This window comes from Gopherus evgoodei, chromosome 12 (assembly GCF_007399415.2).
Source record: "Gopherus evgoodei ecotype Sinaloan lineage chromosome 12, rGopEvg1_v1.p, whole genome shotgun sequence".
NCBI lineage: Eukaryota > Metazoa > Chordata > Testudines > Testudinidae > Gopherus > Gopherus evgoodei.
Window position 1 is genome coordinate 7,834,727 of NC_044333.1, and position 22,159 is coordinate 7,856,885.

The 22,159-nt window shown below is 50.4% G+C and overlaps 1 protein-coding gene across 1 annotated transcript; it reads right to left on the minus strand.

The window, feature by feature from the left end:
* Positions 1–5,729: 5,729 nt before the first annotated feature.
* LOC115660412 (C-C motif chemokine 17-like) lies at positions 5,730–8,943 on the minus strand. Its single transcript, XM_030581834.1, has 3 exons — positions 8,414–8,943; positions 7,793–7,913; positions 5,730–5,886 (listed from the first exon to the last, which is right to left on the minus strand). The coding sequence occupies exons 1-3, from the start codon at positions 8,481–8,483 to the stop codon at positions 5,796–5,798; spliced, it is 282 nt and encodes a 93-aa protein (XP_030437694.1). The 5' UTR covers positions 8,484–8,943; the 3' UTR covers positions 5,730–5,795.
* Between the last annotated feature and the right edge of the window lie 13,216 nt (positions 8,944–22,159).

The window sequence follows — 22,159 nt, forward strand, 5'->3', positions numbered from 1 at the left end:
GATGGCTCCACCCCCCTCAAGGACAATGCAGCCATTAAACAATGCTGGAAGGAGCACTTTGAGAGCCTACTAAACTGTGAATCCGTGATCTCTGAAGACACCATCAACTTTATTCCACAACGTTCAGCAATGGAACTCCTTGCTGATCCTCCCGTCTTCTGAGGAAATCTGGCATGCTATCACCCAGACAAAATATCACAAGGCTCCAGGCCCAGACGGCATCCCAGCTGAGGTTTTTAAAGCTGGTGGAACAATGTTCCAGCACAAACTTTGCCAACTCCTTGGCAAAATTTGGACCTGCGAAGAAATTCCACTTGACTTTAAGGACGCCAACATTGTTACAATATTCAAGAAAGGGGACAAATCTTTGTGCAGGAAATACAGAGGTATTTCTCTCCTCTCCATCGCAGAGAAGATCCATGCCTGGATCCTACTAAATCGCCTCCTCCCCCTTGCCGAAGAACTCCTCCCCGAATCACAGTGGGGCTTCACGCCGTCCTGAGGCACAACCAACATGATCTTCATGGCATGACAGATCCAGGAGAAGTGCAGAGAGCAACACTAGAACTGTTCATGGCATTCATTGACCTAACCAAGGCCTTTGACTCTATCTATCATGATATCTATGGAAGATGTTGTGTAGGTTTGGCTGTCCACAGAAATTCAGACTACTCCATGATGGGATGACTGCCAGCATTCTGTGCAACGGCTCAGAGACTGAATCATTCACCATTTGCAGGGCTGTCTCATTGCTCCAACACTCTTCTCCATTTACATTGCTGTGATCCTGATTCTCATCCACGACCACCTTCCTGATGGAATCAGGATTGAGTATCTGAGGAGTTCGCCATCCATACATCTTCGATGTCTCCAAACAAACTCTAAGATAATGAGAATTGCCATCACTAGGTCCTTCAGTATGCAGATGACGGTATCATTCTTGCGCACACAGAAATCAAGCTGCAAAGAACCCTAAATCTTTTTGTAGATGCCTATCGCAATCTGAGTCTCTCTCTCAACATTGGGAAAAACAAGGTACTCTACCATCCCTCATCTGCACAAACTACTCTTTGTACTTCACAAATCACTATCAGTGGAGAACCTCTGGAAAATGTGGACCATTTTCTGTACCTTGGCAGCTCCAACCCTTCCACCATCCACTCCATCCGACTGCCCCCCACAGAAACCCCAACCCATCCAACCCCCCCCCCCGCTCCTTGATCACTCCCTCCTGGGACCACTGCCCCCCAGGATCCCACCCCCTATCTAAGCCTCCCTTCTCCTTGTTCCCAACAGCCCCCTCCTGAGACCCCCCCCACCCTAACTTCTCCCCTAGGATCCCACCCCCTACCTGTCCCCTGACAAACCCCCAGGACTCCCATGCCTATCCAAATGGTGCCTGTCCCCTGACTGCCCCCCCAAACCTCCATCCCATCTAACCCCCCCACTCCCTGTCCCTTGACTGCCCCCCCCGAAACCCCCTACCCCTTCTCCAACCCCCCAGCCCCCTTACCATGATATTCAGACCAGCGTGTCTGGCTCTGTGCAGCACCAGACACGCTGCTGCATACATGCTGCCATGCTCCCCTGCAAAGCCCACAGCCCCCCCCAAGAACGCTGCCAGCCTGGAGTGCTGAGGCTGAGGAGGGGGGCCAGTGGAGGGGTTGTGGCTGATGGAGACACATGCGAGCGGCTCAATCTGGCCAAGCCGCCCTGTCAGCTATGCTGCGCTCTTCATTGGGAGAGAAATCCTGGACCTTTTGAGAGTTTTACAAGTTCCTCACGGATGGCTATTTAAAATCCCAAATGCCAGACATGTCTGTGAAAATATGGATGTATGATAATCCTAGTAGTATGCCCAAGGAGAAGGCTTTGGTCCAGATATCCCCTTCAGAAGACATCCCCAGACTGGCTTAGGGATACTGGTGTGACCTCACCTTGCAGCCCCCGAAGGAGGAATTGAGTGGACTAAATGGACAGTGCCCCTCTCTATCTGAAGCCTAGCAAGGGAGGTACGTGCATCCCACTAGAATTTAAAACGAAAAGTAAGGGAGAGGAGGCTCTGGACCTGAGCAGCTTTAGATACAGTACCAGGCACGTAGGAGGATTTCCACTTCTGAACCATGGAAGCAGAAATTGACTTTTCCTTTCCAGATTTAGCTAATATTCAGAAAGGGAATCTAGCACTTGCCTTCCAGATTTGAACACGTCAACATTCAGGAGCGCTCAAGCTCAGTTTGGGCAGCTCTTACTTCATTTCTCCCAAATCAAATACACTGATCCACTGTAACTTGCTGTAGAAAAAGTAGGATAAAATTGAGCAAGAAATTCTTCCCCGCAGTTATTAGGACTGGAATTGCTATTTTCAACAGCCATTGCTTTTATTTTTGTTTGTTTGTTTGTTTGTTTGTTTGTTTGTTTGTTTGTTTGTTTGTTTGTTTGTTTGTTTGTTTGTTTAAAAGGAAGACAGTGATATTGCATTGGCAAATTCCCCATAGAAAGAAAGAGTGGAACAAACGAATAATAAAGACACCTCAACTTTTCATTATTTATGGAGGACGGTTTTATAATATGCATCCAGATATCCTCCAATCACACAAACTGAAAATTGTTCCACTTTACTGCAGCTCTGTAACCATACGGGAAGCAATCCTGTCTGTGTTCTGTGCACATCCAAAATTCCTGCTGAATGATCCACCCTGGGAGTGAGTTACCAGTGACCCAGGGCTGCGGCAGAAGGAGGATGCAGGTGGTGGTGGGGAGGGCCCAGGGCTGGGGCAGCAGGAGGTGTGGGGGGGGGGCAATGGTGGAGGAGAAGGGGGGAGCCCAGAGCTGGGATGGCAGGGGGTGTGTGGGTGGGGGGGCACTCGTGGGGGGAAAGAGGGGAGCCCAGGGCTGGGGCAAAACAGGATATGTGGCGGGGGAGATCCCAGAGCTGGGGCCAGGGGGGGAAAGCCCAGGGCTGGGACGGGGGGGCAGCCAAAATTTTTTTTGCTTGGGGGGGGAACCTAGAGCCGGCCCTGGTACCAGCCCAGTGACCATGCACTCAACAGACCAGGCCATGCATGTCAGGAAGTATCCCTGGGCTCCAGTGAAACCCTCAAACGCCCATCTGCCATCTGGCTACTCTATCAGTGTTCCCTCTAGCACAGCCTGGTGGCGTACATCCCCTCAGGTCTAGCTTGTTGTCCTCATTTAGACTTTTAAAACCTAGGTGTTACGAGCCCTCCTGACCCATTCAGCAATGGGACACATGCTCTATTCTAGTGAAAGCAGCAAAGAATCCTGTGGCACCTTATAGACTAACAGATGTTTTGGAGCATGAGCTTTCGTGGGTGAATACCCACTTTGTCAGATGCATGTGAGAAGCTGGGTCTTACCCAACCCCTTGGGAATGGACCCAGATGCGAGTTTGCGGCTTTATTCGTACGCTCAGCCTCAGCTAAACCCCACTGCCAAATACCAGGAATTATGGGTACATTTGGTTTGGCTCCTGATTTCAGGCACCAGCATTCGTGAGCGTTCAGACCCAGCGTTCTAAGAGCCAGGAAAACCAGATCCAGATGCAGGTCATATGAACCAGTGCTCATGTCACTGCACAGCTGGAACCAGTTATCCTCCCCACGGGCAGCCTCAGCAGAAAAGCCATGGATCTACTGATGCAAGCAGACGAAACAACCCTGTGACCCCTAGCGATGGGCCTTTCAGGTCTGCCATGCTGGAGGCAGGAGGGTTGGAGCGGGGAGAGATGCAGTGAGGGAGATGGGGGCAGAATGGGATGACATGGGGGAGGGATGCAGTGAGGGAGATGTGTGGGGGGGTTGGGCCATGGAGAGATGTAGTGAGGGAGATGGGGCTTCAGGGGCGTTGGGATGGGGATGGATGCAGTCATGGGGATGGAGGGGTGCGACAAGGAGGGAGGCAGTGAGGGGAATGAGGGTGCAGGGGGGTAGGGATGGGGAGGGATGCTGCACAGGGGTGGAGGTGTGGAGGGTTGGGGTGGGGAGAAAGGCAGTGAGGGGGTGGGGGCACGGGACGTTAGGTCAGGGAGGGATGCAGTGAGGGGGGTGGGGGAGCAGAGGGTTGGGGTGGGTAATGATTGCAGAGAGGGGGATGGGGAGGCAGTGCAGGGGATGGGGGTGCAGTGCAGTGGATGGGGGGTGGGATGGGTAGGGATGCAGTGTGGGGGATGGGGAGGCAAAGAGGGGATGGGGGCATGTGGTTTGGGGCGGGTAGGGATGCAGTGGGGGATGGGAGTGCAGTACGGGGGAGGGGGTGCAGTGCAGGGGAGGGGGTGCAGTGCAGTGGATGGGGCGTTGGGGGTTGAGGTGGGTAGGGATGCAGTGTGGGGGATGGGGTGCAGTGCAGTGGATGGAGGCGTGGGGGGTTGGGGCAGGTAGGGATGCAATGTGGGGAATGAGGAGGCAATGAGGGGATGGGGGTGCGGGGGTTGGGGTGGGTAGGGATGCAATGGGGGATGGGAGTGCAGTGAGGGGGATGGGGTGCAGTGCAGGGGCGGGGTGCAGTGCAGTGGATGGGGGCGTGGGGGGTTGGGGCGGGTAGGGATGCAGTGTGGGGGATGGGGTGCAGTGCAATGGATGGGGGTGCGGGGGGTTGGGGGGTAGGGATGCAGTGTGGGGGATGGGGTGCAGTGCAGTTGATGGGTGTGGGGGGGTTGGAGTGGGTAGAGATGCAGTGCAGGGGATGGGTTGCAGTGCAGGGGGTGGGGGTGCGGGGGGTTGGGGCGGGTAGGGATGCAGTGGGGGGTGGGAGTGCAGTACCGGGGATGGGGTGCAGTGCAGGGGAGGGGGTGAAGTGCAGTGGATGGAGGCGCGGGAGGTTGGGGCAGGTAGGGATGCAGTGTGGGGGATGGGGTGCAGTGCGATGGATGGGAGTACGGGGGGTTGGGGTGGGTAGGGATGCAGTGTGGGGATGGGGAGGCAATGAGGGGATGGGGCGTGGGGGTTGGGGCGGGTAGGGATGCAGTGCGGGGTTGCAGTGCGGGGGATGGGGGTGCAGTGTGGGGGAGGGGATGTAGCCCCATTCCCTGCGCTCAGAGGCGGGGAGACACACACCTCCAAGCCCTGGGTGCCGGCGAAGGGGGCGACAGACAGACGGTGGGTGGCCGCAGGGCACACGCCGCAGCTGGAGCCCAGGCCTGGGGCAGCGCAAGGAGAGGGGGGCCGGGCAGCAGTGGGAGAGGCGCGCGCCACGTGACCCCTCAACAGCCACCCGCTGAGCGCTCGCGCGTGGCCGTTGTGCTAGTTCCTCCCTCCCGAGCCAGCCAATGGGAGCTGCGTCTGCAGGCAGGTGGCGGGGCAGCAGCGGGCCCCCCCGGCAGCCCCTAAGGCTAGGAGCCATGGCGGCGAACTGGACACTCACGGACCCGGCCAATGGTGATGACCGGAACCACCGGGATCCCTTTTCGACCGGGTGTTCGGGTCCCCTGGTCACCCCGTGTACCTATCCTGTAGAGGCTCCCGCTCTGTCTCCAGGCCTGGGGACCCAGCACTTTGCACAGTGCTAAGGGGCACCTGAACGTTTCCTCTCAATGTCTTCCAGCCCCCAGAGGTCACATGACCCACCCAATTGCAACAATCCCTCCGTGAGGACAAACCTGGGCCTGAAAACTCTTGGTCAGCGCGCACTGTACGCAGAGCAACACAACGACACACGACACAACTGGTTCCAAAAAACTAAAGATTGAATACATTTCACAGTCACGGATCTTTTACATAAACAGAGCCGGGCCAGCAGGCCCCGGGGAGTCCAGCCCTGCTAAGGGCTGTGCTAAATTACTTCTTTTTCCTCAGGCGCCGGATTGCAACTTGTACCCACATAGCCTCTGGATCGGCACAGACTTCTCTGTTTTGGAGAGTCACAAACCTGAATGGGGAAACATTAGGGAGCCCTGTTACTAACAGGTGAGCGAGGTCGGGCAGTGTCATACCCTGGTGTCAACTTTACAAAGGGTTGCGCAGACATCCAGGGAGTGACTCCCACGAAATTCAATTAATACCCCAGAAAGGAAACCTGAAGAGGTCTGAATAAATCAGTTTTACAGCTTTGCTACCAGCCTCTGCTGTAATATTTGTGCTGCTCATGGCATACTGATATGAGGCAGCCCGGGAGGTGTCTTTTGCCTCATGTACCTGGTGCACTAAACAGCTGTGACCTGGCTAGTGTCTGCAGAGGACTGAAGGGGAAGAAGTTCCCTGGCTGCTAGGTGGTAACATTAAAATACTTTGCATTTCTATGGCTCCTTTTACCCAAGGATCTCAAAGCAGACTTTGCGCTACCCCTGTGAAGTCCTGTAGTTACAGATGGGTAAACTGAGGCAAAGAATGGTTACGGGACCTGCCCACAGCTAGTGCAGTGTTTCTTCATCCCAAGCCAGCAGGCAATGCTTTGACAGCTTCTTAGTTATAACAGTCTCTAGCTCATGCAGCACCTCTTGTCCCAACATGCGTCATCACATATAAATACACTCCCACTACTGGATTCCAGCAGCTGAGTTCAGCACACAGCTGTTCAGGAAAGAAAAAGAAGCATCATCTTAGGGGCTGAGTCTCCCGTCACAGACACTGGGTGTAAATCAAGAGTAACTCCACTGAAGTCTGTGGAGTCATGTGCATGTGAAAGGAGAATTGGGTCCTTTATGGCTGAGTGAAATTACCCGGCTGGTTTAGGCAGGCTGAACAGAAGAAGTCGGATTGAAGTCTGTCTGGGATGCAGTGGTTAACACTCTTATCTTGCAAAAAGGGCACCTCTATTCTACTCCTCAAGCCCTTCAGTCTGATCTGACATGCCCCCCCTTATCGGGAAGCCAGAATAAAGAAGAATCTATAACTACATATGAAAATGCCGCTGCCGTTGAATTGGGGCCAGCTATGATGAGCATGCACCCTCTTCGTTTTCTCTGCGCTGTTTGGGTCAGGAGTGTCTCCACTCGCTGTGCCTTTTAACACCTCTGAAGAGCCTCAGGGCAAAAGCATGTCACATCCCCTACTGTACAGCCCTGTGTACTGGGACGGTGCCTTCAGAATAGACAAGGAGGATGGGGTGGCGATTAGGGAGTTAGCCTGGCTTGAATTCCCTGCTTTGTTTTATGTAAAGCTTCCGTGTAAACTGTCATTACTGCACTGCTATTTAAAGAGTGTCCTTCTGAGCGAGGAAGGGAGCTAAGGCCAAGGGTGGGCATATCAGACGCCTCCAGGGCTCAGCGTATATCACAATGCATGAGGCACCCAGCTGGGAAGCTCAAGTGTCTACAGCGCTGCACAGCCTAGAGGGTAAAGTCACTCCCATCAAGTCCCACTTCATTCTGGTAACTGGTGAGTCTTGACCTGAGCAGTTACCCTGCTTAGCCACATGGTCATCAGCCAATCAGATCCAGCCTTTTCTCTGTAGCATAAGAATGAATCAATGCCAGCCCCTCGAAATATGCTCCATACATTTGCATTTTTATAGTACAATTAATACAATAATTATTTGGTTTACACTTGGGGCCTGATTCTCCTCTTGGTCACACCAGTGTCAAGTCGGAACGACTCTGCTGAAATTAATCAGTGTAAATGAGGAGCAACTCCACTAGAGTCATACGGCTGCAAAACCAGCGTGACATCAGAATCAGGCTCCTCGTTACTCAGCGAATAGTGCAGTTTCCTGGCCAAGTGACCACAGTATGGGATCCTTCCCCCTAACACTGGCAGGCGCTGCATGTCCCTGACACACACCTATCCTAGCCTCTCCTCACCCTAAAGCGAAGCCTGACTGACTGAAGGCTACTTACACCACGGCGTGTCTCCTACACTCCGGAGAGGTCCTGTAGAAACTCCTCAGGTTACTAAAACGAATGGGTCCCTTAGTGACGCCTATGCAGCAGGTTGTGTCTTCCAGGATACCTTGTGGAGCTTTTGGGGGAAAGGAAACCAAATGAGAAACAGTTTCACACATGTTACATCTCTCTAGCATCCCCACCTTAATGTAGACGGAAAAGAGCCCGTGCTACGAATTCTGTTCAAAGACAATAATGACTTGCAACTACACAGCATCTTTCTAGACAGGAGCCCCAAAACAGCAGGTGAGAGAGTATCAAATTCAATTTCCCTGGTAGAAGGTTTTTGCCTAGCATGCTTTGCTACTCATGCTGCTGAACGCCCCTGAAACGCCCCTCCTTTGTCCCTACTCTGGGGGCTGCAGGAAGGGTGGCACAAGAGGCCTGACAACACCCACTGGGGAGATCTGGCCATTTTCTGAAATCTTTGCATCACAAAGCAGACAGAATGGGTTATCGAATCTGGCCCTGGAAGTATGATGAGGCCTTCTCTCACCATGACCCCAAAGGCATCTCCCCCCACTCCTCACAGATCTCTGCTGAGAAGGTCTGGCAATGCCATAGGTTCCCACTGACCTGCACGGATGCGCTGAAAGGAAAGCCCTAGAAGGAAAATCACCAGAAGAGCTGTCGTCAGGCTGTTCATGATTCTGGGAGGTTTCTCCTTGGCTGGAGAGCTTTGGACCTGGACTGTTTCCCTGGATGGCTGGGATGAACTGACAGCCTGGGACAGAGCTGCAAAATTTAAACCTGGCCATGAAGATGTGGAATTCACCCTTTTCCTGGAGTTTGGAGAACTCTAAATGCAGTTCTGCAGAAAGCTGAGCTTGGGCATTCTTAGAACCAAACCTTGTTTCCCTCTGTCATGCTGCCTGGAGTGAGTCATGACCATGAGCTCAGGGAAAACTGTCAAAAAGCAGAGCCGATACCCCAACTGGTGGTATTATAGGGGTACAATTGGATTTCACCAACCCAGTATTAAAGGAGAACTCCCGAAGTATTACAGTAGCCTCACTTACGGTTAGAGCAGACTCTGGCACTGCAGAAAAATCCTCAAATTCCTCCTCAGAAGCCAAGCTACCACTCTCAGCACAGACAAGTCATCCTCCACCCCCGCCTCCTCCCTTTGCAGCTTTCCCCGCTGTCCACAGCCAAAGCAGGTGAATCAGAGCCATACTCTCTCTGGTTGCATTTTATGATATTAAGCTGCTTAGACCTGGCTAAAATGTTATTGTCGATTAAAATATCAGCAGGCAGCAAATTTCTGATGCCTACGATTGACAGCCCCTTAAAATCCGCCCACTCCAGGTGGACGTTAGCCAGGGGCGCGGTCACAGAAAATTTATCCAAAGCTAGAATATTTAGACTTTTGCCAGGAAGTCTGTCCTCTTCCCTTCCCAAACTTTCCTTAACCAAAGTGGCTTGCGATGCCGCGTCTCTCCGGCCTGTACATTCAGTGCTATTCACTCCAGCACTCTTCAGTTCTTCGCTACCTTCCCAAGACTCAGTCCTAATACTGTTTATGAGGCCATTCTCCATCCTCCTCTACAATTTCCCCTGGGATCACAGTGGTGCCATTGGCACTCATTGGGGGGAGGCTGTGGGTGCAGATTGTGGGGTGGCCTTAAGTTTGGGGCAATTTGGTTTGACATGGCCAGGAGCCCAGCAGTAAGGGCAGACTGCCTGCCTTCCCCTAGGGCAAGGGGCTTTAAAATCCAGGCTCCCTTTGGGTTGTTTAAGAATGTTGGGATTAGGTTTATTCCCAGACCCCTCTTTCTTCTTTACCTGAAGAACAAGAGGATTTCCCTTCTCCTGGGGCTTCTGCCCCCCGTAAGCCCTTGACTCATCAGCGATTTCTGCTGCCTCCAAAACTGGGGAAGGTGTTTGGTCACAGAGGGCCACTTTTACCTCATCAGTGACCGTCCACAACAATTGTGCAGGTGCCAAAAGATCAAACCGTTTTTCATCGTTACCTCTCGCCCCTGCCCCTCTTATCCGTGTTTTCATAGCATGACACATTTCATGACATGAGGGCCGTTGTCAAACCTTTTAAGATTTCTGTATTTCAGTTGACGGGACCCAGGGGTAATCTTAAACCTTTTCAGTACCATAGCTGCCGACTCCATGGGTGCTCCGGGGCTGGAGCACCCATGGGGGGGGAACAGTGGGTGCTGAGCATCCACCGGCAGCCCCCCATCAGCTCTCTCGCACATCTCCCCACTAGCACCTCCTGCCCACCAGTGGTCCAAGCAGATCAGCACCTCGCCATCCCGCCCTGTGCCTCCCATCCACCGCAATCAGCTGTTTCATAGCGTGCAGGAGGTTGGGAGGGATGGGGGAGGAGCAAGGACATGGCGTGCTCTGGAGAAGGGGTGGAGCAGGGTGGGAAGAGGCAGGGTGGGGGTTGGGCGCGGTGAGAAGAGGTGGGGCGTGGGTGGAGCAGGGGTGGGGCATTGGAGGAAGGAGTTGAATGAGGCGGGAAGAGGTGGGTGGGGCAGGGGCAGGAAGAGGCAGGGTGGGGTGAAGCGGTGTGGGAAGAGGCAGGGTGGGGTGGGGCAGGTGCGGGAAGAGGGGGGCATGGGTGGAGCAAGGGTGCGATATTGGAGGAAGGGGTGGAGTGGGGCGGGAAGAGGTGGGTTAGGGTGGGGCAGGGGCAGGAAGAGGTAGGGTGAGGTGGGGCAGGGGCAGGAAGAGGTGGGGCCTGGTGGGAGCATTGGAGGAAGGATGGAGCAGGGGCAGGAAGAGGAGGGGTGGGTGGGGCAGGGACGAGAAGAGGTGGGGCCTGGGTGGGGCATTGGAGGAAGGATGGAGCAGGGGCAGGAAGAGGAGGGGTGGGTGGGGCAGAAACAGGAAGAGGTGAGGTCTGGGGGGGCATTGGAGGAAGGGGTGGAGTGGGGGTGAGGTCTGGGGCAGAGTGAGGGGTCAAGCACCCCCTGGCACTTTGGAAAGTCAATGCCCGTGTTCAGTACATTTTCTTTAAATGTCTTATACACCGTGGCATCGCCCTCCTCCATAACATTAAAAACTTGTCTCACATTCCCAGTGAATCTGGTCAAGCGGCTAGACATCCACGTCTCCTCTGGAATCTTATGGATCCTACGCAGGCTCTCGAAGGTGGACAGAAACATTTCTATGCATCAGTCTCTTGATAAACTGCCTGGTGCCTTGGGGGGTTGGATTCAGTGGCTAAGGCTGCTGCTTTTGCTGCTCCAGTACTCTGAGCTGCAATGGTCAAGTTCTCTCCTCGGGTTCTAGTTGTTCCATGCACCTGCGGAAAGCTTCGGCCTCAATTTCAGCATTGGCTTTGCATCTCCTCTGCTGCCTCGGTTTCTTTCTTCTCCTTCAGCTGGAGTTCCACTATCAGTATCTGGGGCTCACACTCTTCCTGGGCTATCCGGAGTGTCAGGCACTGCAGAGGTGTCTGTGGCACTGGGTGCTCAGACACTGCTCCTGGGGCAAAGACTGTGAGCAAAGCTCTCGGTTCTTGATTGAAGGCTTTTTTTTAATGGGATATTCCCCTATTTTTGCATAATTTCTCAAGGCCCCCATGTGAACACACACACCCCTGCCTGGCTGCTGCTGGCTGTGGAGCAGTGACATGCATCCCCAGGGCTTGGGGTGCAGTGGGCTCCCGCCTCCTCCCTCCTGTCAGCTTTGCCCCCCGCTCTGGGCAAACTCCACACAGCAGTGAGGAAGAGCCGGAGCAGGAGCTGCCAGCCCCACAAGAGGAACAGGAACAGGGAGCGCTCTCAGCAAGGCAGTAGAGGCACCTCCAGCTGCTGCCTTCAGTGCTGCTCTTCTGTCGCCAGGAACTCTGGGATACATCCAGAGCACTTCCGGGACCAGAGTCAAGCTGGGGTCATGTGCTCACAGAAAAGCAACAGGGCTTGGACCTCACGTCTCAGCTTAACATGGGTTCAGACCCGGCAGCCCTGCAGGGTCCTGGGACCCTAGGTCCAATCCCTAGGTTAGCACAATTGGTGTGTGGACACAAGGGGGATCAGGCTTGAGCCTGGGCTTACATTGCTGTGTAGACATGCCCTAAGACTCTCCAGTCTGTCCTACCACCCAGGCAAGCTGGACTGCGTAATAAATGGTGACACACCAAAAGTTGTACAATATTCAGGTTGTTTCCAGTCCCAAGAGACCAGTCACTTTAGATCTCACACCAAAGACTATGCCTGTAGCCAATCCTGTAATAAACTAGGAAAAAGACAAGAGAGTTATTGACAGGTTAAAGCAAGCAAACATATACACACAAATGAATTTCAATCTGAATCCTAAGAGTGACAGAGTTGTAGTGATCTGTCAATTCAAAGTGTCATTTAGGGCAGACCCCAAAGGTAACCACTGGAGATTGCTGACTTCAGTTTGGTGTCTCTGGCCCTGGGAGAGTTCAAACAGCAAAGAAGTGGAAAAATTTCCTGTGTCTTTTATTTCCTTCATTCAGCTTCCCAAGAACAAGCTTCCTTGCAGGTAGCATTTCCAAGGTGCAATAAGGCCAATAACCAATCCTTTGTAGTGCAATGTTCCTTGATGTCCTACCTGATTTTGATAGTCCTCCTGGCCGGGCATGGGGAAACACTCTTCCCATCTGAGTTCACAAGTTTAGAGCAAACATTTTCAAAGTTATAAAGCAAACCTTACATATTGCCATATAGCATGGAATAGAGACATTCCATGTGAGATTAATCCATGCAGCAACTTGCAAGCATTTCACAGACTCTGCACTTTAAATATATCCTTATAAGACTAATACCTGTTCTGAGCAACCCCACCACATAAGTGAACTGGTCTGATCTCCAGCTAGAGTTTGTCAGTTCTTAGCTAATGCCTGCAGCCTGGGCTAGAGCTGGCCCCTGGCCTGCCAGGGTCACACAGCAATCTTCGTTTGTTATACGTGTGTAATGCACTTAGCACAACGGGGCTTTGATCTTTCAGTGGCACCTCTGGGAACTACTGCAATATAAATAATAATTTATGAAACGAGGAGAGCTATTGCTTCTTCTTGTCATGTCCCTAAGGTCAGCCTGAAGCACCAGAGTGCATTCATTACAAGACTCTGCTACATATAACTTAGAGTATGTTCCCTGTCGCTAACTCTGTGACAAATGTTAGCTTGTGTGGGGCTTTTTCTGAAATAGCATGATTCTTGTTTTCATCCAAGCTGACATGTCAAGCCCATGCCCTGAAGTATGTTTTGAATAGGCATAAATTCCTTTGGAAACCACTCGCATAGGTGTTAGAATGACCAGGTCATCGGCATCTGGGAGCGGCAAGTGATTTATCTGGGAATTCTTTACTTGAACTCAGGATCCAGGTGTGATGGGTCTGCCACAGAGTGGTCAGAGATCAGGGGATGGGGAGGGTTTGATGGATCCAATATCTTCCACCAGGAAAATAATCTCCTGTTGGATTTGATTTCATAGGAGACGAATGCTGACTTGTACTCCATGTGTATCAAATTAGCAAGATAGCACATGTCCCTTCTGTACTAATATAGAAAGAAGTTCATGTAATTTACTTCTTAGGATACTTGCTTGTTTGTACATGTTCCGTTCTGTGTATTCGCACTTAAACCACTAAATGACCCTTAAAATCAGAGGCCCCTTTATTGCAAAATCAGCAAGCCCTGATCTCAGCACTTTTCTGCAGCTGCTTCTAGAGATGAATTTTACAAATGTGGAACAACAGTGCATGAGCTAATCAATCTGAGAAACTCACACTTCCTACCCTCCATTTCTATTGTATTTAAACCAATCGACTTTTCGAGGGAAAAGGAGAGGAGAAATTCTGCGAAGGATCCCACAGAAATAGAATTTTCTTCTTTTATTCCGCACAGTTGCAAAGCCTCAATCTGAGAAAGAGGCAGGAAATGAGCGATAGCTGAGCTCAGTCTCCCTTCTAAGTATTGTGAAAGTCCCTCTTCTGGGTTTTCTAAAAGTAGGATCTTTTTTCTCAAAAGGAAATTATTTCACTTAGCCGAAAATGCCAGGAAACTTCACATATGTGCAGCGTAATTGTAGCTTCTCTGCAGAGTTACTGCCTTTACGTAATTATAATGAATTTTGTGCTGGTGAAAGGTGCCAGACAGACAGTACTAAATACAAAGATCCTCTGTTTTTCCACAAAATGAGGAAACCGTAAGCAACAGCAGTGTAAGATTCCCACACATGCTGCCCAGCCAATGTCCATCAAAGTGGCCACCTCAGAGCTGGAGCGGAGAAGCTCAATTCCTTGTCTATGCTGACGTCAGTGGCCAGCAACTGCTGCAGCTGCTCTAATGCAAAACCTTAGAGCAGACAAGCAAAGCAGCAGATCTCAGCAGCGCAGCTTCTCCCGGTTCCAAGCAGAGGTAAGCTGTACCAGTGCAAATCATAGTTTCCCAGAGCTACGGGATTGCATCTCTGCAGCTACACCAGTGGCTGGAATCGAGGCAAATCCCCAGTGTAAACAAGGCCTTCATCTCTATGACCCTTCAAATCCTTAGAGAAACAATCTGTGAGGCAGTATCTTTTCTTGAAGCTACTCAAGCTGATGGGAGAGACAGGCGTCTGAGTCGCACAGAACTCCTCCTCAGGTCTGGGAAAGGTACTCTGAGTGTCACAGCTAAAGGTGGAACCGACTGTTTGGCATAAGTAGTTAGCACATATGGTAAGGCACCATTCAAGGTAGGGACATGACAAGAAAAGGCTATATAGCTCTCCTCGCTTCATCTACCTTGAATGCATCTGACAAAGTGGGCATTCACCCACGAAAGCTCATGCTCCAATATGTGTGTTAGTCTGTAAGATGCCACAGGACTCTTTGCTGCTTTATTCAAGGTAGAGTGGCCTGTAAATACCCCTGCAGTCATAGGATAAAAGAAGGGATTAGTGGGTTACAGATTGTTGTAATAAACCATAAATCCAGTGTCTCTGTTCTGTCCATGATTTTTAGTGGCTTGCAAAGTTATGAATTTAAACTCCCAGGATGGTCCTACCTTCATAGATCCAGTAACCACCCCAAACACACAAAGAAAATTGTTCTCTACAGCCAGACACTCAGACACCACAGAATATGCTCTGAGGAAAAAGTCCTGAATATACACTTGAACACACTCAAAATCGCCTTCACCAAACAAGGATGCTCTACCAGAGAAGTAGATCCCATCATGGAACAGGCTTCCCAAACACCCCAAGAGAACTTGCTTCAATACAGAAATAAACCCCCCTCTGACCGCACGCCCCGAGTTGTCACTGTGATGTTGCACTCCATATGTTTTATGGAAATATGTTTATAAGTGTGAATATGATGTAACTGGAATATGCTTTATGCAAAAAGGTCTCTTGTAAGGTATCATTACAAAGCTTATAATCTACTGAGTGTGTTCATCCTATTTGTATGAATGTATCATTCTTGTATCTGAAACTAGAAATACGAAGTATAACTCTGAGGTCCTATTGTAATTATGCAAAGTGTGGGCCATTAATGGTGGTTTAGGATCTTGATGGCTCTGTTTACTTTCAAGGACAGTTGGTTGTAAACGGCTCTGTTTACTTGCAAGCCTTCCTGTGTACGCATAGCCCAGCCTGTGGGTAATGAAGAATGAGGTCTTACAGTGACAAGTGACCATGTCACCTGATACTGGAATCTATCTTAAAACTGGTGCTTTTCCATTTAGAAGATGGGGTGAGGAGCCAGCGAGTCAAAGGATTCCCGCCTTAAGCCAAAGAGATAAAAAGGGGTGGAGCAGGACAAGAGTGGGGCCAGTCATGAGAAAGCCCCTGCTTTTCACCCAAGATGTCGGCTGCAACTAACAAGGACTGTACCAGAGGAAAGGACTGGGCCCAGACTAGGATGGAGTCTAGTCTGTGAAAGAAACTTATTGAAACATCTGTGGAGGTGATATTACCAGTAATCAGTTTCTTAATGTATTAGGCTTAGACTTGTGTGTTTTATTTTATTTTGCTTGGTGACTTACTTTGTTCTGTCTGTTATTATTTGAAACCACTTAAATCCTACTTTTTATACTTAATAAAATCACTTTTGTTTATCAATGAACCCAGACTAAGTGATTAAAACCGGGGGGGGGGGAGGTAAACAGCTGTGCATATTTCTTTATCAGTATTATAGAGGGCAGACAATGTATGAGTAAAATGGGTTTATTTGGGGTTTGGACCCTATTGGGAGCTGGGTGTCTGGGTGTTGGAGATAGGTGACGTGCTGAGCAGTTTTTGGTTAAAGTCTGCAGCTTTGCGGGCGTGGACCAGACCTGGGTCTGTGTAGTAGCAGGCTAGCTTGTCTGGCTCAACAAGGCAGGGTTCTGGAGTCCTGAGTTGGCAGGGAAAAAGGGCTCAGAGGTAATTTCAGCACGTCAGGTGACAGTCCCAAGGGGCTCTCTGTGACTGAACCCATCACAGTCACCTACCACACCACACTGAAACCCATTTGGGGTATCATCAAACAGTTATGACCCATGCTCGATGGGGACCCCATCCTGAAAGAAATCTTTCCTGAATCCCCACTTCTGGCCTTCAAACAACCCCCCAGCCTCTCTGAGCTCATCATCAGAAGCAAGTTCCCCACAGACCAGGACACACCAACTCAAAGCGGCAGCAGACCCTCCCAGAGCACTCAGAACCATTAAACCCAAAGACTTGAAGCATTTCAGCCGGTTCAAAAGGACTACACTCACTGATTACTTCACACCGGGCCAGAATCTCAGCTGGCATAAACTGGCATATTTCCATTATTTCACTGAGACCCCAGGCAGCCCTTTGCATGCAGCATCTTTCTCCATTCTCCAGTATGCTGGTGAATTGGGAGGGCCCCTAGATGGGGGGTTTTCCATGTAGACTAGCAATGAGATTGTGGGAAAAACCCTGTGGGATTGGAAGCACAGCACTCCCCACAAAACTGCCCTCTTCAGTGCCTGAAACCTCCACTCGCCAGGATGCTCTCCAGGCAGCCCACGTTCTGCTAAGCCCCCTCTCTGATCCCCAGCATACAGTCCCTGTTGTGGGGGGCAGAGGGGGGGTGGATGGATGGGCGGACATACACACACACAATGTATCCCATGAATTAAAATTACATTTCATACATGGAATAGTCCCTACACTATGGCTGCTCTTTTAAAGAAACAAAATCTCAATAAATAAGCAGACATCTTTCTATTCCTTGGGGAAATGAAGCTAGAGACTCATGCGCTAAAAATAGACTCCTGTTTCATAAGGGTGAACAGCAGATCCTCTTTGCTGCTCCGGCTAATGGTGCCATCATGTAGCCAGTTCTGTTTAGTAACGGAAAGGTTCCATGCATTAAACATCTTTTCTGTGCAATTCACCCTTGCCCTCTTTTCTACAGTATTAGCCAAAGCTTTGCCCAGATCTCTGCTCCTGAGGAAAGGACCCCAAACACACTCTGTTAACCTGAAACTGGAAAACTGGTAAAATAATGTCCCTAGCACAGAAATCCTAAATTCCAAGCTACCCAAGTGGGCCTCAGACATCCCTAAAATCCCCTACCCTGTGTGGGAATTCCCCAAAGATTTTTGTCTGTGGGAATTTCTCACAGTCCCACCATGTGAGCAATTCAAACATGCTTCTCAGCTGATGTACATATCCAATTATTTTATCTGAACTATGTCAATTCATAAGAGATGAGGTCTGGCTGCAGTTTTCAAAACATCCTGCTTAACAAGGAACAATGCCTTCTAAATATTACCGGTGAGACAGAGTCTGAAAGCATGAATGCAACTTGGACTTTCCTCTCATAAAAACAGGGGGAATAACCAGTCTCAGAGACTCTCCATGGTCACCCCCTTATTTTCCCAGAGCATGGAATCCACTCTCACGTCCACACCCTGCCTTCCTTCCTTTCTGATAATTCATTCAAAGGTAGCCTGCCAACTAAGCTGCACACATCTCCCCAGGGCTACTGATGGGAGCCAAATGCCCCTTGTGATGCTGGCAGACCAGGAGCCAACTCGTGCCAAGGTCTTCATGACTCTACGGAACACTAACCAACACCCAGCCGCAACCAGTCCAGTTCCCCTGTGCGATATGGTATACCTTGACTTTAGTAAAGATTTTGATATTGTCTCGCATGACCTTTTCATAAACAAACTAGGGAAATACAACCTAGCTGGAGCTACTATAAGGTGGATGCAAAACTGGTTGGAAAACTGTTCCTAGAGAAAAGAACAGGAGTACTTGTGGCACCTTAGAGACTAACGAATTTATTTCAGCATAAGCTTTCGTGGGCTACAGCTCACTTCTTCGGATGCATAGAATGGAACACAATTAATTAATTAATTAATTAATTAAATTTGTTAGTCTCTAAGATGCCACAAGTACTCCTGTTCTTTTTGCAGATACAGATTAACACGGCTGCTACTCTGAAACCTGTTCCCAGAGGGTAGTTATCAGTGGCTCACAGCCATGCTGGAAGGAAATAATGAGTGAGGTCCTGCAGGGATTGGCTTTGGGTCTGGTTCTGTTCTGTTCAATATCTTCATCGATGATTTAGATAATGGTATGGAGAGTACACTGCGGATGATACCAAGCTGGGAAGGGCTGCCAGTGCTCTGGAGGATAGGAGTAAAATTCAAAATGATCTGGACACACTGGAGAAATGGTCTGAAGTAAATAGGATGAAGTTCAATAAGGACAAATGCAAAGTACTCCACTTAGGAAGTTCTCCACTTCGGAAAAATGCAAAGTACTCCACTTAGGAAGGAATAATCAGTTTCACATATACAAAATGGGACATGACTGCCTAGGAAGGAGCACTGCAGAAAGGGATCTGGGGGTCATAGTGGACCACAAGCTAAATATGAGTCAACAGTGTAACACTGTTACAAAAATGTGAACATCATTCTGGGATGTATTAGCAGGAGTGCTGTAAGACACAAGAAGTAATTCTTCTGCTCTACTCTGAGCTGATTAGACTTTAACTGGAGTATCGTGTCCAGTTCTGGGTGCTACATTTCAGGAAAGATGTGGACAAATTAGAGAGTCTAGAAAAGAGCAACAAAAATGAGTAAAGGTCTAGAAAACATGATGTCGAGGTTTTTCCCCCACTTTGAACTTTAGCGTCCAAAAAGTGGGGACCTGCATGGACCCTTCTAAGCTTAATTCCTAGCTTAGATCTGATAACGCTGCCACCAGCCAAAAATATAGCATTTGGCACACTTCCTGTTCCCCAAAAACCTTCCCTGGGGAACCCAAGACCCAAACCCCTTGGATCTGAACACAAGGAGAAATTAGCCTTCCCCCTCTTTTTCCCCCCAGACTTTCCCCTCCCTGGGTTACCCTAAGAGGCTACACTGATCCAAACTCCTTGGATCTTAAAACAAAAAGGAATTAACCATTCCCTTCCTTTTCCCCCCACTAATCCCTGGTGAGTTTAGACTCAATCCCTTGGATTCCAAAACAAGGAAAAAATCAATCAGGTTCTTAAAAAGAAAGCTTTTAATTAAAGAAAGAAAAAGTAAAAATTATCTCTGTAAAATCAGGATGGAAAATGTTTTACAGGGTATTCAGATTCAAATAGCCTAGAGGGACTCCCCCTCGCCCAGCCTGAGATTCAAAGTTACAGCAAACAGAGGTAAAAATCCTTCCAGTAAAAGGAAAAAATATTCACAAGTTGAAAGAAAACAAACATAAGACTAATCCACCTTTCCTGGCTATTACTTACTATTTTGAAACATGAGAAACTGATTCAGAAAGATTGGAGAAAACCTGGTTGCACGTCTGGTCCCTCTTAGCTCCAAGAGCGAACAACGAACAAAACAAACAGCACAAACAAAGACTTCCCTCCACCAAGATTTGAAAGTATCTTGTCCCACCATTGGTCCCCTGGTCAGGTGTCAGCCAGGTTCACTGAGCTTCTTAACCCTTTACAGGTAAAAGAGACATTAACCCTTACCTATCTGTTTATGACACATGACCTCTGAGGTAAGATTGAAAAAACTGGGTTTGTTTAGTCTAGAAAAGAGAAGAATGAGAGGGGACATGATAACCGTTTTCAACTATGTATAAGGTTTTTACGAGGAGGAGGAAGAAAAAAAAATTCTTAACCTCTGAGGACAGGACAAGAAGCAATGGGCTTAAACTGCGGCAAGGGTGGTTTAGGTTGGACATTAGGAAAAACTTCCTAACTGTCAGGGTGGTTAAGTACTGGAATAAATTGCCTAGGGAGGTTGTGGAATCTCCATTATTGGAAGTTTTTAAGAGCAGGTTGGACAAACACCTGTCAGGAATGATCTAGATAATACTTAGTCCTGCCATGAGTGCAGGGGACTGGACTAGATAACCTCTGAAGATCCCTCCCAGTCCTATGATTCTATGATTGCAAGGATGCTCCCTGGATTGTGAAACGTGAACAGAGATTGTCCCTGGCTGTGAAGAGAGCCTTGCTGGCGGGTTTCATGACATCACCCAAACAGCCAAAGTTGCGCCTGGCAGCCATTCTGCAATAGCAGGGCAGCAGATCACAAGGAAGCAGAATCACGCATGTTCTGGAATGTTTGCTCATGCAAAGCAAGCCCTTAGTGTAAACAGGATGCTAACGTTGAGTTTGGGCTCAGCTGTTGCATCGAGGTGCTCAAGATCCTGCTCTAGCTGTGGGGTAGATCACTGCTATTTCAAAGCTGGTGTCGGAGAAAAGAAGAGAGTCAGTCCTGTGCATAGAGGGGCTATGGAGCTGGGAACGGACAGGTGTCTTATGCTGCCAAACATTCGTGCCCTCAGTGGATGAAAGTCTACTTCCGCTTTCAGTGGCATAGGGGGAAAGAGATGGCTGAAGATAGCGGCTGAGCACCAGAGCAGTAGGTGGAGAAGGAGATTAAAGCTCTTCTCCTCCCGAGCAACAGGAGGTGGAGGGGGAAGGAGAGCTCCAGAATGCCTCTCACACCCCACCACAATCCCCAGTCCCAAGGCTCTGTGTCTAGGACATGCTTGTTCCCAACTCCCCACCCCGGCTTGGGTGACCTGCATCAGTGGGGTCTATTCTGCATTCCCCACCTTGACCTCACTACCTGCGACGTTGACAAAGCAAGCCCATTCTCAGCTCTCTCACAATCACCGTGCAATTCACCTGTAATACGGACCAAGCATCCCTTGTCTCAGCAGCGTGGCACAGGTTCACAAAGGGACTTACGGGTGACAATACTCAGCAGCGCCAGCCCTAACTTTCAGCTGTCTCGAGACATCTAAGCATCCCACTACGGGTTCCCCAAGCCTGCGTCAGGCACTGAGACTCCTTCATCAAGGCATGGGGAGAGAGGGGCACCAAAGAATGGGATCCAGGAGAGACGGCAGGGAACCGCCTGTGCCAGCCACTGGGAGATGCCAGTAAGAGGGGTTGTGATAGTCCCCGTCCCTTTCAAGGAGTTCGGTGCCTGTCTCGGCTTGCGATCCACAGCCAGGAACCCCGAAATCGTTTATTGTGCAATTGTCAGGTTCCTGCCTAATTCCTGCAAAGCAGCCTAGGGGAGAGGGGGAAGGAGGGGGAGGCCTCTGTCCTGTGTTACATTTACGCAGCGGTTGGGGTACCCACACACTGTGCTTCACTCCATAGGTGGCAGGTTATATACATTTGCGGTGCTCGGGCTCCAGGAATATTCAGGGCCAGGTGCCCTGCTCCAGCAATATTTGGACCTGGGTCTCTCCCTTGGCCCTGCCTGGACCAGGTCCCAGCCCCCGCCTGCCACCATACCCCCTGCGCGTCCCCTGCCCCGCCGCGTCCCTGCCTAACAGAAAGCAGTGTGTGCCTCTGCCCTGCCTGCTTGGGAGTAGAGTGGATCCCTGCAGAACTTCTGTCTGGTACCCCAGGGTCCTAGCGCCTGCCATCCGATAATGGCATGGCAGGCTGCCCTTACCTTGCCCTTCTGCCCTAGCCCTGAGCCTCTCCAATGCTCCAAACCCCTCATCCCCAGCCAGAGCCCTCATCCCCCTGCACCCTAATCCTCTGCCCCAGCCCTGAGCCCCCCCGCATCATGAACCCATCATCCTCAGCCCCAACCCTCATCCCTCCTCACCCTGATCCTCTGCCCCAGCTCTGAGCCCCCTCCCCGCAGCATGAACCCCTCATCCCCAGCCCCGCAGCCCTTACCCCACACCCAAACCCTCTGCCCTAGCCCTGAGCCCCCTTCTGCATCATGAACCCCCCATCCTCAGCTCCAACCCTCATCCCTCTGCACCCTGATCCTCTGCCCCAGTCCTGAGCCCCCCTGCATCATGAACTCCTCATCCTCAGCCCCAACCCTCATTCCCCTGCACCCTGATCCTCTGCCCCAGCCCTGAGGCCCCCCCTGCATCATGAACCCCTCGTCCTCAG